The sequence below is a fragment of the Bidens hawaiensis genome, unplaced genomic scaffold (genome assembly GCF_021521415.1).
Source record: "Bidens hawaiensis isolate Kalapana, Puna unplaced genomic scaffold, B.hawaiensis_p1.1 tig00013123_1, whole genome shotgun sequence".
Classification (NCBI taxonomy): Eukaryota; Viridiplantae; Streptophyta; class Magnoliopsida; order Asterales; family Asteraceae; genus Bidens; species Bidens hawaiensis.
The window spans coordinates 264,321-285,194 of record NW_027492110.1 but is presented as its reverse complement, the minus strand read 5'-3'; the positions used below and the strand labels follow the sequence as shown (position 1 = coordinate 285,194).

General features: G+C 33.2%; 1 protein-coding gene and 1 long non-coding RNA gene across 5 annotated transcripts in view; both read left to right on the top strand.

Moving 5' to 3' along the window:
• Positions 1–7,704: 7,704 nt before the first annotated feature.
• LOC143543484 (transcription factor bHLH49-like) lies at positions 7,705–10,665 on the top strand. 4 transcript variants are annotated; one of them, XM_077035795.1, is made up of 9 exons: positions 7,705–8,024; positions 8,534–8,895; positions 9,431–9,616; positions 9,694–9,759; positions 9,863–9,931; positions 10,024–10,095; positions 10,173–10,354; positions 10,456–10,496; positions 10,589–10,665. In XM_077035795.1, exons 1-9 carry the CDS (start codon positions 8,021–8,023, stop codon positions 10,624–10,626), a joined length of 1,020 nt encoding a protein of 339 aa, XP_076891910.1. In that variant the 5' UTR covers positions 7,705–8,020; the 3' UTR covers positions 10,627–10,665. The 4 variants fall into 4 exon arrangements, with proteins under 4 accessions (XP_076891910.1, XP_076891908.1, XP_076891907.1 ...); XM_077035793.1 differs by having other exon boundaries at positions 7,705–8,497; positions 8,546–8,895; positions 10,173–10,340; positions 10,448–10,496; XM_077035792.1 differs by having other exon boundaries at positions 7,705–8,497; positions 8,546–8,895.
• A 7,792-nt stretch (positions 10,666–18,457) lies between these two features.
• The window catches only part of LOC143543483 (uncharacterized), a 195,438-nt gene continuing 193,021 nt past the window's right edge, over positions 18,458–20,874 (top strand). The window contains exon 1 of the long non-coding RNA XR_013137082.1: positions 18,458–19,251. This is a non-coding gene — a long non-coding RNA (uncharacterized LOC143543483). The remainder of the gene's footprint in view (positions 19,252–20,874) is intronic.

Below are 20,874 nucleotides of genomic sequence, written 5' to 3'. Positions count from 1 at the left end.
AACCAGCGTTAAAAAAACTTAACAGGGTTAAGTTTTTGCTTATGTGGCGAGTGACATGACTTTTTCAATATCCTACCTGGCTTTTCCCTTTATATTTTGTTTCCATCCTTATAGTTCAGGGATCTAATTGCAATTTCTGTTATATTATTATAGAAAATACTTGCAATATAAGAACCCTAAAAAGATCAATCGATTAATCCAGTCATTGTTCAATCAATTAAGCATAGGGTTATTGATGAGGAAGAAACGACGATCATAACCATATAAAATAATACATGTAACAATTTTATTTGAAGGGTTTAACTGTTAATAACAGAGCCGACCAAAGAACAAATCAAGAACACCAACTAACGATTGTCATAACACAATTAGGTAAAGGGGTTTGTTTGGCGATGGCACCAAGATGATGCTTGCCTGATTAATTGAATTATTATTGACGAAATAGGTATAAACCAGTTTTACGTTAAGGTCGGTTCGTTTAAATGAGCAATACGTATCATCCATGATTGTTATTACCAAATTAAAGAATAATTCCCCTAGATCAATTCCATAATTTGGACGAGAATTGTGCTTCAAGAATACTAAACGGGTCACGGGTTGGTACTTGGATCATGGGTACGGGCATATGGGTTCTGGGTAAATGGGTTAATAATATAATAATATAACAGAAATTGCAATTAGATCCCTGAACTATAAGGATGGAAACAAAATATAAAGGGAAAAGCCAGGTAGGATATTGAAAAAGCCATGTCACTCGCCACATAAGCAAAAACTTAACCCCGTTAAGTTTTTTTAATGCTGGTTTATAAAACAAAAAACATTGAAAAGGTGGGACTGCCAGCGGAAAATACCGGAGGTGGGATTATTATTGGTCAATCCATTAAAGATGGGATTATTTAAATCCAATTTTCCTTTAATTTATACTTGACAAATCATTTATATGGAAGATGAAAAACTAGAAAGAACATTCATAAGTGCAAGTGGGAAGTAAGTTAAAAATATATGCTGGGATACAAGTGTGGGCTAGTAGATGCTGGGCTGCTATCGTGGCCTAGGGACAGTTGGGCTTGAAACCATCTAATGAAAGCTAATATTACTGATATTGAATAAAATTTAAATATGTATCTTTACTTTAGGTAATTGTCCTCTACAAAATAACCCCTATATTTGCTGTTATGTTAAATTATTAAAATTCAGAAAGCTTTTGAACAGTGAGTAAAAAGAAGTTAAAAGAGTTGAAGTTGTAGCGGTAGGATATGGTTCCTCTTTTGCAGAGGTCTCATGTCTGAATCTTGTTTCCACCACTTAGTACCATAACCCCATAAATGCCACATGTTCAACACAAGTGGTAAATTTACTTGATCTCGCTAGTTAACTGAGTATTGGCGTGCTCATCTCGTGGTTAAACTTAAAGAAGTTAGAGGAAGAGTAAGAAGCATATTTCAATAATTACAAGGATGAACATATGATGCATATGGGTATGGCCAAAAGTGCTTAAAAGAGTTAGGAAACAATCATTTTGCAAGATCTCATGATGTTGTTCTATAGTTATTATCCTCAAAATCAAGAATATATTAATAAATAAAAAGTGAGTAAAAAAGAAGAGTAGTTTGCAACTTTGCATATGTAGGTGTTATTCAAGCTTCTTGATTTGAATGACCTCAATTACATGATTGCACTAACATGTTCCTCCTCTGTCACATGTACCATATTTTCTTTAAAAAAACAACCTTAATTATTTGTAAATCTTCAGGAAACACAGTTTTAAGAATATTCTGTCTTTGAATTATTTTTCTTCTATAGTTTTTATATATATATATATATATATATATATATATATATATATATATATATATTATATATTTATTTGTTAGTGTATTTAGTTAAGACCTTTATAAGATTTTATTTGTTAGTATATTTAATTAAGACCTTTATAAGATACTGATGAATTCATTTTATGGAGTAACAAATACAAAATTTCCATATTAAATATGTTATTTTTTTTATAATAAGATATTCTTGTATCTAGAAGTGCACAAACCGGTTTAAAACTCAAAACCGGTTTGGTCAACGAAAGTCAAAACGGTGATCGGTTTCGGTTTGGGTTGAAACCAGTTTCTTGATCATGTTACTGTCGGTTTCAGTTCAGGTTTTGATGGGTTTTTGCCAGGTTTTGGCCAGTTTCGGTTCGTTTAATCGTTTTGGAAACCGGTTTTGGTGGAGAGAGTTACAAACCGGTTCCGAACCTACGATTTCAATCGGTTCCAAAACGGTTTCTACATAATCGATTTCAAACCGGTTCAATTTTGATTCAACTTTTGTTACAGTTAATTCGGTTAACTGGTTAATTTTCCCTCCTCTACTTGTATCATTAGTCATTACTATTATAGTATTATGGCGTTTAGTAATTTATATTTGGCTTTACTGTCACAATGATGTGTGCTGCGTAGCTTGTATAAATATGATAGATTGGATATTTAGCTTTTGCACAAGATCGTGTTTTAAATTTATAAAAGTGATTTCTACAAAGACTAAACACACACAAAATAGGCAAGCGTACCTATCGTATATGTAGAATAGTATTGGTAAGAACCAAGTATCGATCCGTGGACACAAATATTTCTAATAATAAATCGTTGTTTTACTTCAATCGGAGGTTTTAGTCATTTTGGGGTTAATTTTTGAACTTTTTATAAAATGTAAATACTTATATATAATATATAGGTGACCAAGATAAGAAATTCTAAACGAGTTGTTCAATTATGCGAAGGTTACCATCTAAGATCAATAATCCACTCCATTTTAGCATTGATAGTTAATATGTAGACATGTGATAAACCTGCCGTAGCAATATATGATAGATAGCTCCTTAAACCTTAAGTGAGCATCTTTGGCGCTAAGGAGATGGTATACGCATTTTAAAGTCCACCCTTTCCTAATGTCATACCTTCTCAATGATGTCAATTTAAATTGGCAAGTAGTTTCGTAAAGTAGAAAGATTAGGATTTACTTCAATTTCTCGAATACCAATTCTAACAACTTCTGGTGGTTGTAGTTCATCACACAACCTCCCCTTGGTTGATTTATGTAGGTTATAATTACACATTCCATTAACATATGGTTTCTTTAGCTAATTTGATATCCTAAGCAAAGCCATTTTCGGATTACCAAGGTTTAGAAAAATACACCATAACTTATATCTCATCATTTCTAAGTACAATATAAGGATCCATGTTTCAATAATGTATCAAAATATTTCTATCTTTCAAGAACATGAATCGATCATGAACGATTGCCAATGAGATTGACAACCACCAACTTTGAATTAGTGATTTAAAATGGTGAAACATTTCTCATCAAAAGATAATTGTAATATAACCATGTACTTTACTAGACTACATCACATGTCTTGATTAATTATCAAGTAAAACAAAGCTTCTTCATAGATTTTAGATGGTAAAAGGAGTTTAGCTCATAATGAGCATAATGATAAACATTAAGATGATTGATAATAACAAATACATGATTAAACTTGGAACAATCTAACCAAATGTAGATGAATCTTTTTTCTTAATGATGGTAATGATGGTTGATGATGATGACCTCCAAACCTTCAAACTCTTCACTAGATCTTCAAAGTGAGTGTTAGTGTGTGTTTTTATAAGTGAAAACCGGAGAGAATTCTTTTCAAGGCACACCAAATGAATGCAACATGAGCCACTATTTATAGACAATCTGGATGGTGAGGCACGGCCCCGTGCATGATGAGCACGACCCCGTGCATTTTTATGACATGTGCCAGATTTGTTTTGTCTTTTCTGTGAGGTGGCAACGGCCCCGTGTTTTTTAGTGACATGTGCTCAATTCTTCTTTGTCTTTTCTGCATTCTCGTCCACGGCCCCGTGCATGATGAGCACGGCCCCGTGCTTTTGTTTCCAGATTTTGTCTTTTCTTGTGTCAGAAGCATGGGGGCGTGTTTCTTTGTTTTCTTCTGTTTTTCTTCGTCTTTTTGCTTGTTTCTTCGTTTGGGGCTTGGTTTCACCTGAAATTATATTTTATTATGATAAGTAGCCTTTTATGCTATGTTATTATATATAAATTGCAGTTTTTAGAGATTATTTGATGCCGAAAAGATATATATTTATATGTACATCACACACCATAACGAACATATATGTTGTACGGATGCTGATACCTTTCTCGACGTTCACAAATTAACTTTTTATTTTGCTCATTTCGTTGGATCCACATTTTCTAACACGTTCGACCTACTCATTACGCTACCATCTTTAATCATTGGTAAAAGAATTGTTCAAAGCTAAAGGTTAAAACATTTTCATCGTCTCCTTCACGCATTAAGGCACACTAGCTATAAATGAAATCAATAAAATGATATAAAAGTGTTGGAAAACCTTTATAACTAAAAATGGTAGCAATGTTCCATAGAGAATGAGTGATGGTTTTGGGGCATACATAATTCAAAGGTTCAAACGTGCTTTCACCCTAATTGATTAAAGCTCAAATATATATAAGTATTTAATGTACTTTGCTACAACATCACCATGGCATGCATGATGCATGCACCCTCATATCAAGTATAATTACTAATCATGGATATGGATAGGGGTGTGTGTGGTGTGGTTCGAAACCAAACCGAAAATCAAAACTTTGGTTTTTGGAGTTTTTGAAACCGTTATGTTTCGGTTTTTCAGTTTTTGTTTTGGTTTCGGTTTGGTTTTTTCGGTTTTGCCATTTGAGTTTGAAAATTTTAGGGCGAAAAATAAGTTGGCAAAAAATAATGAATTTAAGTATATTCTGTAAATTATAAAATAATAGACTGTTTTACATTTGATCAAAAATATTGGAGTTGCATATTTATTAAATTCTTATAAATTATTTAATATAAAATATAAAAAAAACAAAAATTTAGGAATTCGGTTTGGTTCGGGTTTTTTACATGCAACCCAAAACCGAACCGTTAGTGAGGTTTTTACAAAAACATAAAACCAAACCGTCAGTTTTCGTTTCGTTTTGGATTTTTCAGGTTTTTTGGTTTTAGATCAGTTTTTTCGATTTCTTGCACACCCATAATCATGGATTCTTTTAATAAGGTGGATATAACATTCATCTTAATTAGGATTAAGGAGCATTTTAGTCCAACCTGTTTAAACAAAATACAACATAAGTACATAACAAAATAAATCTTATCTAAATATCTAATGATTTAAATTCATTTCTACAAACACATACAAGGAACCTTACTTTCCATGAATGGTGGCGATATTTAATTGTAGTAAGATGGATTAGTTATTGAGGTTAATCATAATAAGAAATGATTACAAGTGATCCTATTGGCCACTAATGTTGCAAGTGTGAAATGAAGTTTAAAACATTGCACCTTGTTAATTAAATATTCAAATATTGATTAAACAAGAGAGAGATGCACAACTAGCTAGAAACTATATTAAAATCAAGTAATTAGTATGAGAGGTGAGTTAACACTTGACGATGTGTTGCGAGTTAACTAACATGTGTTAGTTAAAACGTCACGTCACTGTCATGTAAACAGTGAGGCTTTAACTATCTCACCCCTTAATTTGCACATTATAGGTTAACTAGCGTTAACTAATTAACCCCCCCCCCCCCCCCCCGGTCTCATTAAAAATGTCTATATTTATTTTTTGTTTGTTCCATTACAAGTGTCTACTTTTAAAATTTATTAGTCAATTTATAATTTTACCCTATACACACACAACTAACATTAACAAACAATATTTAATGACCCACTTTTTAAGGGCATTATTGTCATTTAGTAAGAAAAAAAGTAATCATTCAATCCACCTTAAACTTTGTGTTTTTTAAACCATGACACTTCTAATGGACCGGAGGGGGTATTATTTAAATTAAATATATTTATATTTTATTGTTGAATAAATCAACACTATGTTACAACTCGGTACTATGCACTTGTGGCCTAATAGCAGGACGCTTGAGTTTTCTGATATAGATTCAAGTTCGATCACACTTAAATCACTTTCAATAAATTATAGTGATGAAGAATTTACTAGACTTATAAAACTTAATGTTCAAAACTTCAAATCAGTCAATACTTTTTATTTAGTTTAAAACACCTATATACTTGTTTCATATATCTTATAAAAAATAAAAATATATATTATTTCACCTCGTTGTAATAAAAAGTAGTAATTTATTTATGTAAAGATACAAGTGTACCATCCTTATAATAATATAGTCAAAACATGATTTGTTGATCTTGAAAGAATCAAACACATAAAACCACACAATATCCTCACAGTACATACAGAAAGTGCTGCTACACGTGAAGCCATATATACATCAAGTATACGACTATAATAGTGGGATGGTCCATTTCTATATCAAACATAGTCACATTCATCACCAAAGGTACATCTTTTAATCCACAGAGTAAAACCCACTGTAAATACAACCTTTAAATTTAACTAGCTGCCATGTTGCGATAGTAAGGTGACGTGAACTTTATTAGTTAGGTTCGTAATGGTAATGACAAGAAACCCAAAAAGGTAAATGCATATAGTAGTAAAGACACCCGTATAAATTACAATAGAAAAACATATTTAAAACGGGGTGCACCTTGTTGGTTAAACCCACGCGGTGCCGGTGCATATGCTAGTTGACGCGAATTTGGTCGGTAGCAGGTTATGTCACCTATACGGGTGTCTTTACTAACACGGTTTTCTTGTTAGTAAATGCAGATAGTAGTAATAACACTCGTATAAATTGATAGAAAAATATACTCCCGCCGTCCCATTAAAATGTCAATATTTACCTTTTTATCTGTCTCATTACAAATGTCTATTTTCAAAATTTATTAGCCAATTTTCAAGTTTATCCTTAAACACACACAAATAACATTAATAAACAATACTGATGAACCAAATTTTCAAGGGCATTATTGTCATTTGGTAAACAAAAAAAGTAATCATTCAATATACCTTGAACTTTGTGTGTTTTCAAACTATGACGCTTAAAGAGGGATGGATGGAGTATTTAAAACGGCATGCAATCGGTAGGTTACACTTACGTGGAGCGGGTACGAGTTGACGCGAAGTCGGTCAGTAGTAGCAGGTAATGTCACTTGACTAAACAAAAAAATAAATTCGTCAACGCTCATAAACAAAACATGCGCGCTATAATGGCCAACAACCACAAATTCGATCGGTATCAGAGTACAGAATAAGACCATAATATGAGGGAAAATTCTCATAATAGCCCATTTAGAGAATGTGTTTCCAAAATTATCCCCACTAATTCAAGTTTCCAACTTTGTCCCTTTGGTATCTCGTCGCCGACGACATGATAGCGAACACCGACGATGCGTTACTGAAACAAATAGGATAACGACACGTGGCCGGAATCTGTGTTGACGATGCGTTATGTTGCTAACATAACATATGTTATAGGGATGCGTTATCAGCTAACGCATCGTGGAACCCCTGCTTTAAACATTAACGCATCGCTGCTACCCTATGTTAGCAACATAGCTTATTGTCAACCCTATGTTATGTTAACACATCGTCGGTGTTCGCTAACATGTCGCCGGCGACGAGATACAAAAGGGACAAAGTTGGAAACTTGAATTTGAGGGGACAAACTTAGAACCACGTTCTATAAATGAGCTATTTTAAGAATTTTCACATAATATAATAATAAAAATAGTTTAACAGCAGCGGTGGCGGTGGTTAATCATCAAGATCACTGTTTTTCATGCAGGCGTGGGCATAAAGGCAGGACCTTTGCCATTAACAAGCTTCCATTTCAATCTTTCTTCAAAACCCATCTCAAAAACACTCATTTACACCTCAAAACACTCACTAATCTCTTAAATCTTTCTGGGTATTAAAGATTTCATCAACAACTGATGTGGGTTGGTCAAATTCAAGAAAAAGATTTGTGCTTTTAGTGTTTCTTGAAGTGTGCAGTAAATACAGAGTACCAAAAGCTGCTCAGATTCTCTGAAATGGGTACCTTTTTCTCCAATTAGGGTTTGGTCAGAATGAATCATGAAATGAACTGAGGGCTTATTTATGATACTATAATTAACTCTTCTCTGAACACTTTTACAGTTTTACTGCAATCTTTAATGAGTTTTCTTGTCATTGGAGGAGACATCAGTTGGTGTAAATTTGGGGATTTGATTCAAGTTTTAACCTTTTGTTGTTCAATGTCTTTATTACTTCAATTTAGCTTCTTTTAAGTTGGTTTCTTGATCTGAGTATTTAATAGTTGTGGGTTGGTTTTCTTGTTTTTTAGATTTTCTAGATAGTTTGAAATTAGGGTTTTTTTAGGATGAATGAGGATTGGTCATTTAATCATCCTAATGATGTTACAAATCCATCAAGTAACCCTATGGTCATATGGGATAATAATCATCATCATCAACAGCATACCACAAATGCACAAAATTTAGGTGCTTTTTGTGATATGAATATGCAGAGTAATAGTAATACCACCACTTCATCTTCTTCACTAGGGTTTTGGAAAGTGAATCCTTTTGTTTCTTCAAGTAATGTTGACATGTGTTGGGGCCCGCCGGCTGGTTCGAACATGCTTCCGCATAGTTTGTCTCAGTTTGCGGGCGATTCTGGGTTCGTTGAGCGGGCGGCTTGGTTGTCGTCGTTTAGTGGTGGTAGTTTTGATGATGTGATTAACCCTTTTGGCAAGGCACAAGAGGGTTTTGTAGGAAATGGGCTCGAACCTGCGTCTGGTGAAGGTGTTGACCGTGGGACCAAAGACGGAAGTCAACCGAATTTGGGTGGTGAAACTGAAGTTAGTGGTGGTGGTGGTGAGAATTCAAATGAGGGATTTGGCTCAAAGAAAAGAAGAAGTGATAAGGTATCTCTTAATTACTAAATATTTCGTGATCAAAGATATTTATTAATCTTAGGCCTGCAAATGAATGAACAAACACGAACGGGCCGTTTGCGTTTGTTCGTTTAAGTTTAGTTGAACAAATGATAGGACGTGAACAAGTAAATGAAAATGGTTTTCTTGTTCGTGTTCGTTCGTTCATTAGGATAATGAGCGTGTTCATGTTTGTTTATGTTCATTTGCTGATAGTATAAATGAACTGTTCACGAACATACACGAACGAATATAACTAAATATATGTGAACGAATGTAGACATATACGAACAAACTTAAACAAACGCAAATTTATGAACATAAACAAACGAAACTTTGTTGAACTAAATGAACAAAATGTTCTGTTCTTATTTGTTAAATCGAATATAAACAAACTTCCCGCTGAATGAAAGTAAACGTTGAGTTCGTTTACAGGCCTACCAATTATTGAATTATGTAACTTAATAAAAAAAATTAAATAAAATCAAGAAAGGTGTGATCTTTGACTTTGTTGACTAAATGATAGGATACCGAGTGCAATCAAGTCAAACAATCCCCACAAACGCCTAGTGAAGTCAACAACGAAGGTCAACCAAAGGGTGAAAATAACCCAAATTCGGTTGCTAATAAATCAAGTGGGAAACAAGAAGAATACATTCACGTTAGGGCGCGAAGAGGCCAAGCTACCAATAGTCATAGTCTTGCAGAAAGAGTAAGACTTTCCTTAAATTGTCGTAAAAATAAGATCTTTAATGGATATTAAAATAGTTATACGCTGATTATTAATAGGTGAGAAGAGAAAAGATTAGTGAAAGAATGAAATTTCTTCAAGATCTTGTTCCTGGATGTAACAAGGTTAGTTATTATAATTATTTACAAATTACCAATTTTTCGCCACCAAAATCTTGAATTATCAAACAAAAGCTTTATTCTCATTTAATGTTGGATGTTTTTTAAGGTGACAGGCAAAGCGGTTATGTTGGATGAAATCATTAACTATGTACAGTCACTACAATTACAAGTCGAGGTATGCTACTAGCTACTATGATGTCCAAAAACAATATCTTTTAATTATTTTTTAAACTCGGTGACATGAAAGTTTTTTTTTAATTTATGCAGTTTTTGTCGATGAAACTTGCGACCGTTAATCCTCGAATGGATTTTAACCTTGAAGGACTCATGACAAAAGATGTAAGACATATTTTTAATAAAATGAATTATTAATCAATCTTTAATGGATTATTTAAATGGGAGTTTATTGTAATTAGATGATTGAATCACGATTGGGACCTTCGGGTTCACTTGGTGCTGACATGGCAATGCCTTATGCTCTTAACCAATCGCAAATGACGATTATGCAAGGCGGGATTTCTAATGTTGGAAGAACAGCTAATTCCCATTTGATGCCTATTAGTGGAGGATTTAAAAACCCTGAGGTAATTTGCTGTTTGTTTTAATAAATTATTTATTTACTGTTTTTTCAAAAAAAAAAAAGTTATAAAAATATTAATTTTATTGATTGTTACCTATTTTCCAAAGACAGGTACCTAGTACATGGGATGATGAGCTTCACAACATTGTCCAAAATTTAGGTATTTTAAACTAAATTTATATATTTTTATTATTTTTACGTACTTTATATATATAGTACTATAAACTATAAAGTATTATTTTCGTTACGCAGGATCCACACCTTCAGGTCATCGGAAAACCGAACCTTGAAAAAAAAAGACGATTTTGGTTTCTTGAAAAAAAAAAAAATAACTTTTGAAAAATTCGTATCCGGGGTTGAAAATTCCCCCCCCCCCCCCCCAAGACTAGGTGTCGTATAAGCATTATTTTTGGTCAGTTGACTATATATCAACTGATGATACATAAACTGGCATATGGGAATGAAGTTGATTATTAAGAAAGAATGGTTTTGCTGACTTAAATTGTAAAGCAAGGGTTAGATTAGTATTCAGGTATGCTTTGTTTTTCGAATATTTTGATCAAAAAGAAAATATTTGTTTGGTTGGTTCTTGCAGCTTGCAGCCAAATGAAGTTTAGCGTGTTTGACGTTTGTAACCCCTTATTGTATTAGAACAGATGTTTGGTTTCTTGATAGTTATATATGGTTTTAGTAAAATTTGTTGGCCCGTTGTATAATTTGAGTACACGCAGATCACTCTATAGCTTCAAAAATGGGCCATGCATAAATCCCCCCCCCCCCCACCGCACGTCTTTTTTTTTTCAGTAGCGGAAATTTACGTGTTTTCATCTGAAATGATTTTCCAAAGGATCTTTAATTATTGGTGTGACATGAAAGAACCTCCACTGGGCTTTTAGGATAAGTTGCAGAGTAATTGATATAAAGAAAAAGGGAAAAGAAAAGAAAAACCTGCAGTTTGTGACATAAGTATGTTTTGAAATTGGGCTGCAGAAGAAAGTGAAATAGTGCAGCTGTGCAGGTATCTTGTGCACTTTCCTGCAGTTGAAATAATGATAATGGTTGCTTTAACAAATGGATTTATGCTGTGCTGTGCAGGCAGACCAACATTTATGATACATTATCTACTTGCAGGGATGGATATTAACCGAGTGTTCCCAATCATTTCTAGGATTATTCTCGAACTTACAACTTGTTAGTTATTATGGTCAAAGAAAGTCAACAACTTTTCTGTTGCATGATTTTGCTTCAAGCAAACAAAAGTTGTTTTTTTTTTGTGAAGAATAAGCTTCCTTAGAGCATCTCTGACACAAAGGTTTATGGACTCGTCACCTCAGAGTTGTCTGACCATCGCCTTACGAACTTAATCTCATTCTCAACCTTGCCTTTCTTGTAATATGAATTTTGGTACGTTGTGCATGTTAGATAACGTAACAATATCATAATAATGCATAACATTTGTATCTTTAATAAAATAGTTTAAAAAAAATCAGTCTCTAGATTATCATAACAATGTTGTTCATGTTGTTAGCATCAATCTATAGATTATGAAGATGAAAACAATAACATATAAGTGTATGTTTCATCAGCATCCCAAATGATATGTTATCTTTGCTCAACGTAGCGTACTTGAATTGAACTTCATCATCTAAATGCAAGTTTTATTAATGATACGCGTCGTAAAGGTGATATAATGTGGTAATTCCGTGTATGATGGAAACTTAAGCAGACATTTCATGCATAAAAACTAATAAGTGATATGCTAGTTTAAGTTTTAATGAATATTTCATTTTTTGTTCTAATTAATAAAATTAATACAATTAGACACAACTAAAACAAGACACTATATATGAAATTGATTAGAGGGCCCACAACCATGGGGTAATGTAGACTTGGTTGTCAATTTAAAGCTGGTATGTGACCACTAGCAAAAGTAGGATGCCAGCATGGTTGGGCCGTCATATTATACCCTAAATTTGGACTTGTTCGATTAATTAATTGCTACTCTAGCCATCACATGTTTTGTACTTGAATATGCCTTTTTCATTTATTTAATTATACTTTAAATTAAATCTATCAATTTCAAATGTGTAAGGACATTTTCAAGAATCATTAAATTTTGAGTCGAATTGGGGAAGAGTTTTGGGCCTTAAGCAGAAGGGTTATTTTTTTATTTGGTTTAAACAACTAAATTTTTAAATAAACTTTTTGGGTTGGAACTTTGGATTTTGCAACTATTTTTTAAATAAAAATGAACTTAAATTAATCAGGTAATTGAATTTAAACATTAAGAGTACATTTTTTTTTCAAAATAATAATAATAATAATTTGGACCTACCGAGATGATCCGTCTGGGAGAGCTCACTCTCCCCGTCATCTCTTAAACCCGGCTCTGCAAGTGCGTTATTAGTTTGGATCATATTAATTTCATTATTTCTATAAATCCGATTCACTATTTAAGTTTCTAAAACATATGCTACTCACATATATCATTTTCAAATATTTTGCGCATCTCCATCATTTCGTTATTGTATATTCTAAAATATTTTCTAATAATATAACGAACATAAAATTAATACGGCCACTTCGTTCACGTATATTGCTACAATAATAAACTTTTAATGTTAACATTGTCACATAAATCCGTTCAAAGATAAGTATTCTTGTATTTTTCTTATCACAATATAACATGAAAATTCAATGTAAAACCAATTCTCTAATTATTCAACTTTGTTTTTGAAATTATTCATAATTATCACCAGTGACGGATCCATAAAATTTTCTTACAGAGGTCGGAAATTTTAGCAATTAGTTGTTTATCGCTGAAATTTTTTCAGTATCTTCAGGTCGGTCGGTTCGCGTCGGGTTACATAAAAAGAAAGATAAAACATAATAAAGTTATAAATACAAAACAAAATTAAGTCAATCCGAATGCGCATTGAGGCAACAATACCCTGAGTCGGTACACAAAAAACACTGATTTACGTATGCCATAACGGTCATAAATAAACTTTTTATGTTTTATATATATAAACAACGATAAAGCCAAGAAATTATATATATATACACAAATGTTATGAATTACCATTTTATTATTTGGATGACACCAATTATTTGACCTCACCGACAAACCTTTTACATGCACCAATTATGTGTTTTTTGTCCCCTCCCAAATAGTGTATATACAGTTGATTTTGTACTATAAATACGAGGTGATTGTAACGGAGATTTGCATCCCAGTAAGACTAATAATTCTTACTTTTCTTATTCTCTTGTCTCTTGTTAACTCCAATGTTCATATATTATTCTAATAAGCTTGTTATAATTAGAGCTAATATTATAACACGTTATCAACACGAGCCGCTTATATCCTAACCAAGAAAGGTAATAGACACAAAGGTATCTACATAAGCATCATAAACACTTATTTAATTATGTACATTAGATATATATCTATGCATATACATATACTAACTAATATACTAAGTAATAACAATAATGTGTATAAACATTGTTATTAAAATTTGATAACTATTCTAACTTTTATTTATATATGCACACTAATATCTCATTTAGAAGTTAGATTTATTTACACTAACAATTCTATTCTTATTATTGTGCATACTAATTATATATTTTATAAAATAAACTGTATTTAATATCCTATTTATTATCTTACTTTAAAATAATTAATATTATATATTATATACACACACACACACACATACAAACGGTAATGTTACCGTTATAAACGGTAATGTAACCGTTGTAAAAAGGTTATAAATTTTCACTATAAATAACCAATCATTAACCCCATTTCATTTACAACAAACATTCTTCTTATTAAATTTATCCAAGATAAAGTTCTCAAAATGATTCACCCGGTTTTGCTGTTGGTCACTATAATGCTTATACTACTTCTCATTCTAATTTTTAATCTCCCATCTGAAGATTTCGGCATTTTCTTTTTCTTTTATATGTTTATAGCTCTACCAATGTATTGTATCTCATTGTTGATTGATATATATGGATTCTAATATTTATCTTATTATTTGCTCTATTATGTTTAGCAACAAAATGTCAAATATAGCAAAACTCGAATTCCCTGCACTCAACATTTCTGGAGAAAATTATATGTCTTGGACAGCAAATGTCAAAAGACATTTAAAATCTATGGATGTGTTAGAAACAATCCAAGAATACAATGATTGCTCTGACCAGGATAAAGCATGAGCTGATGTTTTCATCCATAAACATATTGATGAATTACTACAGCATGAGTATTTTAATTATGATAACCCATATATGATATGGGAAGATTTGAAAAGCAGATTCGGTCATCTAAGGGAAGTTTTACTTCCTACTTCTAGAGATGAATGGAACAGTCTTAGGTTCCAAGATTTTAAGAGGGTAAATGATTACACCTCTGCTTTATACCGAATTTGCTCAAAGCTAGAATTTTGTGGGTATCCCGTAACAGAGGAAGAAAAGTTAGAGAAAACTTTCTCCACGTTTCATGCATCAAACATAAACTTGCAAACACATTATCGTGTGCAGAATTTTAGGAGATACTCTGATCTAAATGCATTGCTCCTTGTAGCAGAGAAAAATAATGAATTATTGATGAAAATCATCAATCTCGTCCCACGGGTTCATTAGCAATACCAGAAGCACATGTTGCTCACAAAAGTTCTCATAAAAATTCTGGTCATAAATGGGAACAAAGTCGAGGACGAGGCCGTGGACGTGGCCGTGGTCATTTTGACAAAAGACATTTTAATGATCGTAAGCTTTCATTCAAATGGAACAATAATTCTTACGGTCGTGGTCGTGGCCGTGGTCGTGGTCGTAACCAGAGAGCCAGTAATTATCATGTCCCACACAATACCAATTCCAACCACCAAAATAAATGGAATGAAGCTGGTAGGTCCGAAAACAATGGCACTTCATGTTTTAGATGTGGAAGTACAAACCACTGGGCAAAGGCTTGTCGCACAGCTCCACATCTGTGTGAACTGTACCAAGCCTCTCTAAAAGGAAAAGAGAAAGAAGTGAACCATGTTGATAACTTTAATAATATCAATGCTGAGCTGAGCGTTGAAGACTTTGGGGTGGAACTTTGAAACAAAGTTGCTTGACTACTATAATTAGATGCAATTATTAAGTGTGTTCTCATTATCTTTAATTATGTAGTTCCTCTTTCATGTACTACTTGTATTTCAATTAAATAAAGTTCTTATTAAAATATCATATGTCTTCGTTATACATTTATTTTTTTTTTCTTAATATTTTTCAAGATTTAAAATGAAAATAACCGGAGCACAAGATCAAACAAATGAAGAAGATATATGTATAGCGGATAGTGGAGCCACGCATACTATACTTAGATCTAAAAAATATTTTTATAAACTGAAACCAACAAAAGGGATCATCAATACAATATCAGGTCCTACAAACTTGATAGAAGGAGTGGGAAAAACTAATTTAGCATTACCAAATGGTACAAAGCTCAAAATAGAAAATGCTTTATTTTCCCCAAAATCAACAAGAAATTTGTTGAGTTTCAGAAACATATATCATAATGGATATGATACTCAGTCAAGGACTGTTAGTAATGAAAAATATTTCCATATCATAAGCAAAGATCAAATATTGGAAAAATTGCCAATGCTCCATTCTAGTTTGCATTATACATATATAAATGTGCCTCAAGCACATATGGTAGTCAAAGAAAATTGTTGCGATTCTGGTATTATAAACTTATGGCATGACAGATTAGGCCATCCCAGATCCACAATGATGAAAAGGATCATTGAAAATACACATGGACATCCACTGAAAGGTCAAAAGATCCACAAAATAGATAAAATGCCTCAATGTACATCTTGTTCTCTTGGAAAATTAATTACAAGGCCTTCACCATTAAAAGTCGATAAAGAAACACCAATGTTTCTTGAAAGAATTCAAGGTGACATATGTGGACCAATTCATCCACCATGTGGACCATTTAGATACTTCATGGTCTTAATAGACGCATCCAGCAGATGGTCTAATATCTCTTTATTATCGACTCGTAATGTTGCTTTTGCAAAATTTCTTGCTCAAATTATCAAATTACGTGCACATTTTCCGGATTATACCATTAAAAGAGTAAGGCTTGATAATGCGGGAGAATTTACATCACATGCATTTGATGATTATTGCATGTCTGTGGGGATTGTTGTAGAACACCCTGTTGCTCATGTACACACACAAAATGGCTTAGCCGAGTCGTTGATCAAACGCCTACAGCTAATAGCTAGACCATTAATAATGAGGACAAAACTCCCTGTTTCTATTTGGGGTCATGCAATTATGCATGCTGGATCGTTAATCCGCGTGAGACCAAGTGCAAATCATAAATACTCTCCCACACAACTTGTTTCTGGAAATGAGCCAAATATCTCTCATCTTATAATTTTTGGTTGTGCTGTGTATGTTCCTATTTCACCACCACAACGCACAAAAATGGGTCCCCAAAGAAGGTTGGGAATATATGTTGGATATGAAACATCTTCCATCATAAGATACCTTGAACCTTTAACAGGTGATGTATTTACAGCACGTTTTGCTGATTGTCATTTTAACGAGACAATGTTCCCGACATTAGGGGGAGAAATGAAAAAGCAAGAAAGAGATATATCATGGTGTGTGCCATCATTGTTACACCTAGACCCAAGATCAAAACAAAGTGAGACAGATGTTCAAAAAATAATACATCTACAAGAAATTGCAAATCAGTTACCTGATGCATTTACTGATATAAACAGGGTCACTAAATCTCATATACCAGCTGCTAATGCTCCAGCTCGAGTTGAGATTCCAAGCAAGCAAAACCATAATAATGCACCTCATGAATCTCAAAAACGTTTAAAACGTGGAAGGCCAATCGGTTCAAAGGATAAAAATCCTCGAGAAAGAAAGGGTTCTGAGAAGGATACTGACCCTAAGGAAGGAATGATTGACAAAACCTTCCCTCAGGAAAGAATAAATGATATAACATTTCCTCAGGAAAAAATAAATGATTCCAATAAAGAATTATCAATAAACTATGGTAAATCACATATAATGTGGGATCGAGATGAAATGGAAAATATTGATGATATATTTTATTATTCTGTAGCAAGCGATATCATGGAAGAAAATGATGACCCTGAACCAAAATCTGTAGATGATTGTAAATCGACAAGATTGGAACAAATGGAAATATGCTATGCAAGCTGAATTAAACTCACTAAACAATCGAAAGGTTTGTGGACCTATTGTCATTACACCAAAGTCAATGAAACCTGTAAGATATAAATGGGTTTTTGTGAGAAAACGAAATGAGAAAAATGAAGTTACAAGATACAAAGCAAGACTTGTAGCTCAAGGTTTTTCTCAGAGGCCAGGAATTGACCATGAAGAAACGTATTCTCCTGTTATGGATGCTATTACGTTTAGATATTTAATCAGCTTAGCAGTCTCTAAAAAGTTAGATATGCGTCTTATGGATGTTGTCACAGCTTACTTGTATGGATCACTAGATAGTGACATCTATATGAAAATTCCCGAAGGATTTAAACTCCCCGATGCAATAAGCTCAAAGCCTAAGGAAATGTATTCCATCAAATTACAAAGATCCTTGTATGGACTGAAACAATCTGGAAGGATGTGGTACAATCGTTTGAGTGATTATTTGATAAGCAAAGGATACGCAAATAATCTTATTTGTCCATGTGTCTTCATCAAGAAGACAACATCAGGATATGTGATCATAGCTGTGTATGTTGACGATCTAAATTTAATTGGGACACAAAAAGAAATTAATGAAACAATTGCTCTTTTAAAGAAAGAATTCGAAATGAAAAATATTGGAAAAACCAAATATTGTCTTGGTTTACAAATTGAGCATATGCATAATGGGATACTTGTGCATCAGTCAACTTATACTGAGAAACTCTTAAAACGTTTCAATATGGACAAAGCAAATCCTTTAAGCACACCGATGGTTGTTAGATCACTCAATGTTGACAATGATCCATTTCGTTGCGAAGATAATGAAGAGATTCTTTGTCCCGAAGTACCATACCTCAGTGCAATTGGAGCACTTATGTATCTTATTAACTGTACAAGACCTGACATTTCTTTTGCAGTTAATTTATTGGCAAGATTCAGTTCATCCCCTACTAAAAGACATTGGAATGGCATTAAACATATTTTTCGGTATTTAAAAGGAACTGTTGATTTAGGTTTATTTTATCCTAACGATTCAAAAGAAGGGTTAGTTGGTTATGCAGATGCGGGTTATTTATCTGATCCCCATAAAGCAAAATCTCAAACTGGATACGTATTTAAGAATGGAGGAACTGCGATTTCATGGCGTTCTCAGAAACAAACACTCATTGCAACATCTTCAAATCATGCTGAAGTCATTGCATTGCATGAAGCTTCAAAAGAATGTGTATGGTTAAGATCTATGTCACGACACATATTGATTTCTTGTGGTCTAGAGAAAGATCGAATCCCAACTCCTATCTATGAAGATAATGCAGCTTGTGTCTCGCAAATGAAGGAAGGGTATATCAAAAGTGACAGAACAAAGCATATACCACCAAGATACTTTGAGTATACTCGGGACCTTATTAAAGACAATCAGGTTGAGATGAGATATGTCCAATCCAACAACAACTCAGCTGATCTTTTCACAAAAGCACTTCCCACAGCAACATTCAGAAAACATGTCCATGATATTGGCATGCGCCATGTACGAACGATGTAACGACCTGCAACTTGAGGGGGAGCTATATGTTGCACTCTTTTTCCCTTAGTTAAAGCTTTTTCCCATTGGGTTTTTCTTTAGCAAGGTTTTTAATGAGGCAGTACTTCAAGACCCCGAAGTTTTGAAAAGGTGTCATCCAAGGCGGAGTGTTATGAATTACCATTTTATTATTTGGATGACACCAATTATTTGACCTCACCGACAAACCTTTTACATGCACCAATTATGTGTTTTTTGTCCCCTCCCGAATAGTGTATATACAGTTGATTTTGTACTATAAATACGAGGTGATTGTAACGGAGATTTGCATCCCAGTAAGACTAATAATTCTTACTTTTCTTATTCTCTTGTCTCTTGTTAACTCAAAAGTTCATATATTATTCTAATAAGCTTGTTATAATTAGAGCTAATATTATAACAACAAAATATTTTTCGTGGAAACTAAAATGATAAAATAATAAGTATTATGTAAAAAGAAAACATAAATGAAAAGCTAAAAGACTTGAGTAACTCAAGAAACTCGGTGCACTGTCATCATTAGAAAGAAATGAAAAAGGAAAATTAAATTATAAAAGACAAAAGGAAAGAGGAAGTGTGTCACAACAAATACACATTTAATAAAATAACAATTAATATCTTCTTCTTCCCGTAATCAATCTTAGCTCCCGCTGCAACTTCATATCGCCGGAAATTTTTCCGGCAATATATTTTCTTTTACTTTCTATCTTTCCTCCTTTTCTCAATATTTCACAGGGGTCGGTGTCAAAATTTTACAGGGTCGACCAAGATTTTGTCGTATATATAACACTAAATCTTTTTTTATCACAGGTACGGCCGACCCCTAAGCTCAAACGGTAGGTCCGCCCCTGATTATCATTGTAATTCTCTAGATATTTAAAATAGCATAAAATAAAACCAAATAATAAAACAAAAGTAGGCCATGTCACGGAAGTAACAATTAATAAAAGTCGCTTACGAACTCGAACAATATGAAGAAACTCGACGCCGTCCGTGCCTACAAATTTCTAAATCTTATCCAATAATGCACCAATAATTCCTATTATTTTATTACTACCTCTTTAATATTATTTTATTCTAATTTTTATATTCAAAAGCTTGTAGCCTTCGTTTTTGACACAAGAATATGATTAACCATTTCTATTAATTTAATTAAATAGGTGTAAATAGTAAACTCATGATAAATCCAACAAAAACTTACAACTTTTGATGTTTTATACTTTTAAAAGAGAGTGATATTTATACATCACTCCTATGGTGACACCGTGACAGTAGAGGTCTATACGTAGTGGTGAAGGATAGCTGGTGTCAGGGGTGGCTCCGGCCCCTCTTTGTTTTTTACATAACAGTTTAAATTAACTCGTTTTCGTCCGACATTTTGTATACGTAGTGTAAATTTACCCGTTTTCAAATGAAAAGTTAATCCCGGCCGCCTCCGTTTACGGCTTTTTAATACGGTATAGGCTATGCAAGACTGATAAGTATACGGAGGGGATACACAAAACAATTTTATCTAGTCTATATGGCCGGCTCGTATAGCCCTATACAAGCCATATAGACAAAAAGTTGTGCATGAAAATTCATGATGGTGTATGAATATCCTATGCCTTAAAAAGGTATACGCACCCCCATTTGTAACGCGAGTCGTACAATGTTATATGAGGGACATATAGGTTTTGACATAATACATCATTGTTATATCAATCTCAATCAATAGTTTCAG

Excerpts from the sequence above, each read along its gene's own strand:
- LOC143543484 (XM_077035792.1), top strand. The coding sequence starts at position 8,350 with ATGAATGAGGATTGGTCATTTAATCATCCTAATGATGTTACAAATCCA. Across the intron at positions 8,896-9,430 it reads AGAAAAGAAGAAGTGATAAG|GATACCGAGTGCAATCAAGT; the intron begins GTATCTCTTAAT and ends ACTAAATGATAG. Across the intron at positions 9,617-9,693 it reads GTCATAGTCTTGCAGAAAGA|GTGAGAAGAGAAAAGATTAG; the intron begins GTAAGACTTTCC and ends GATTATTAATAG.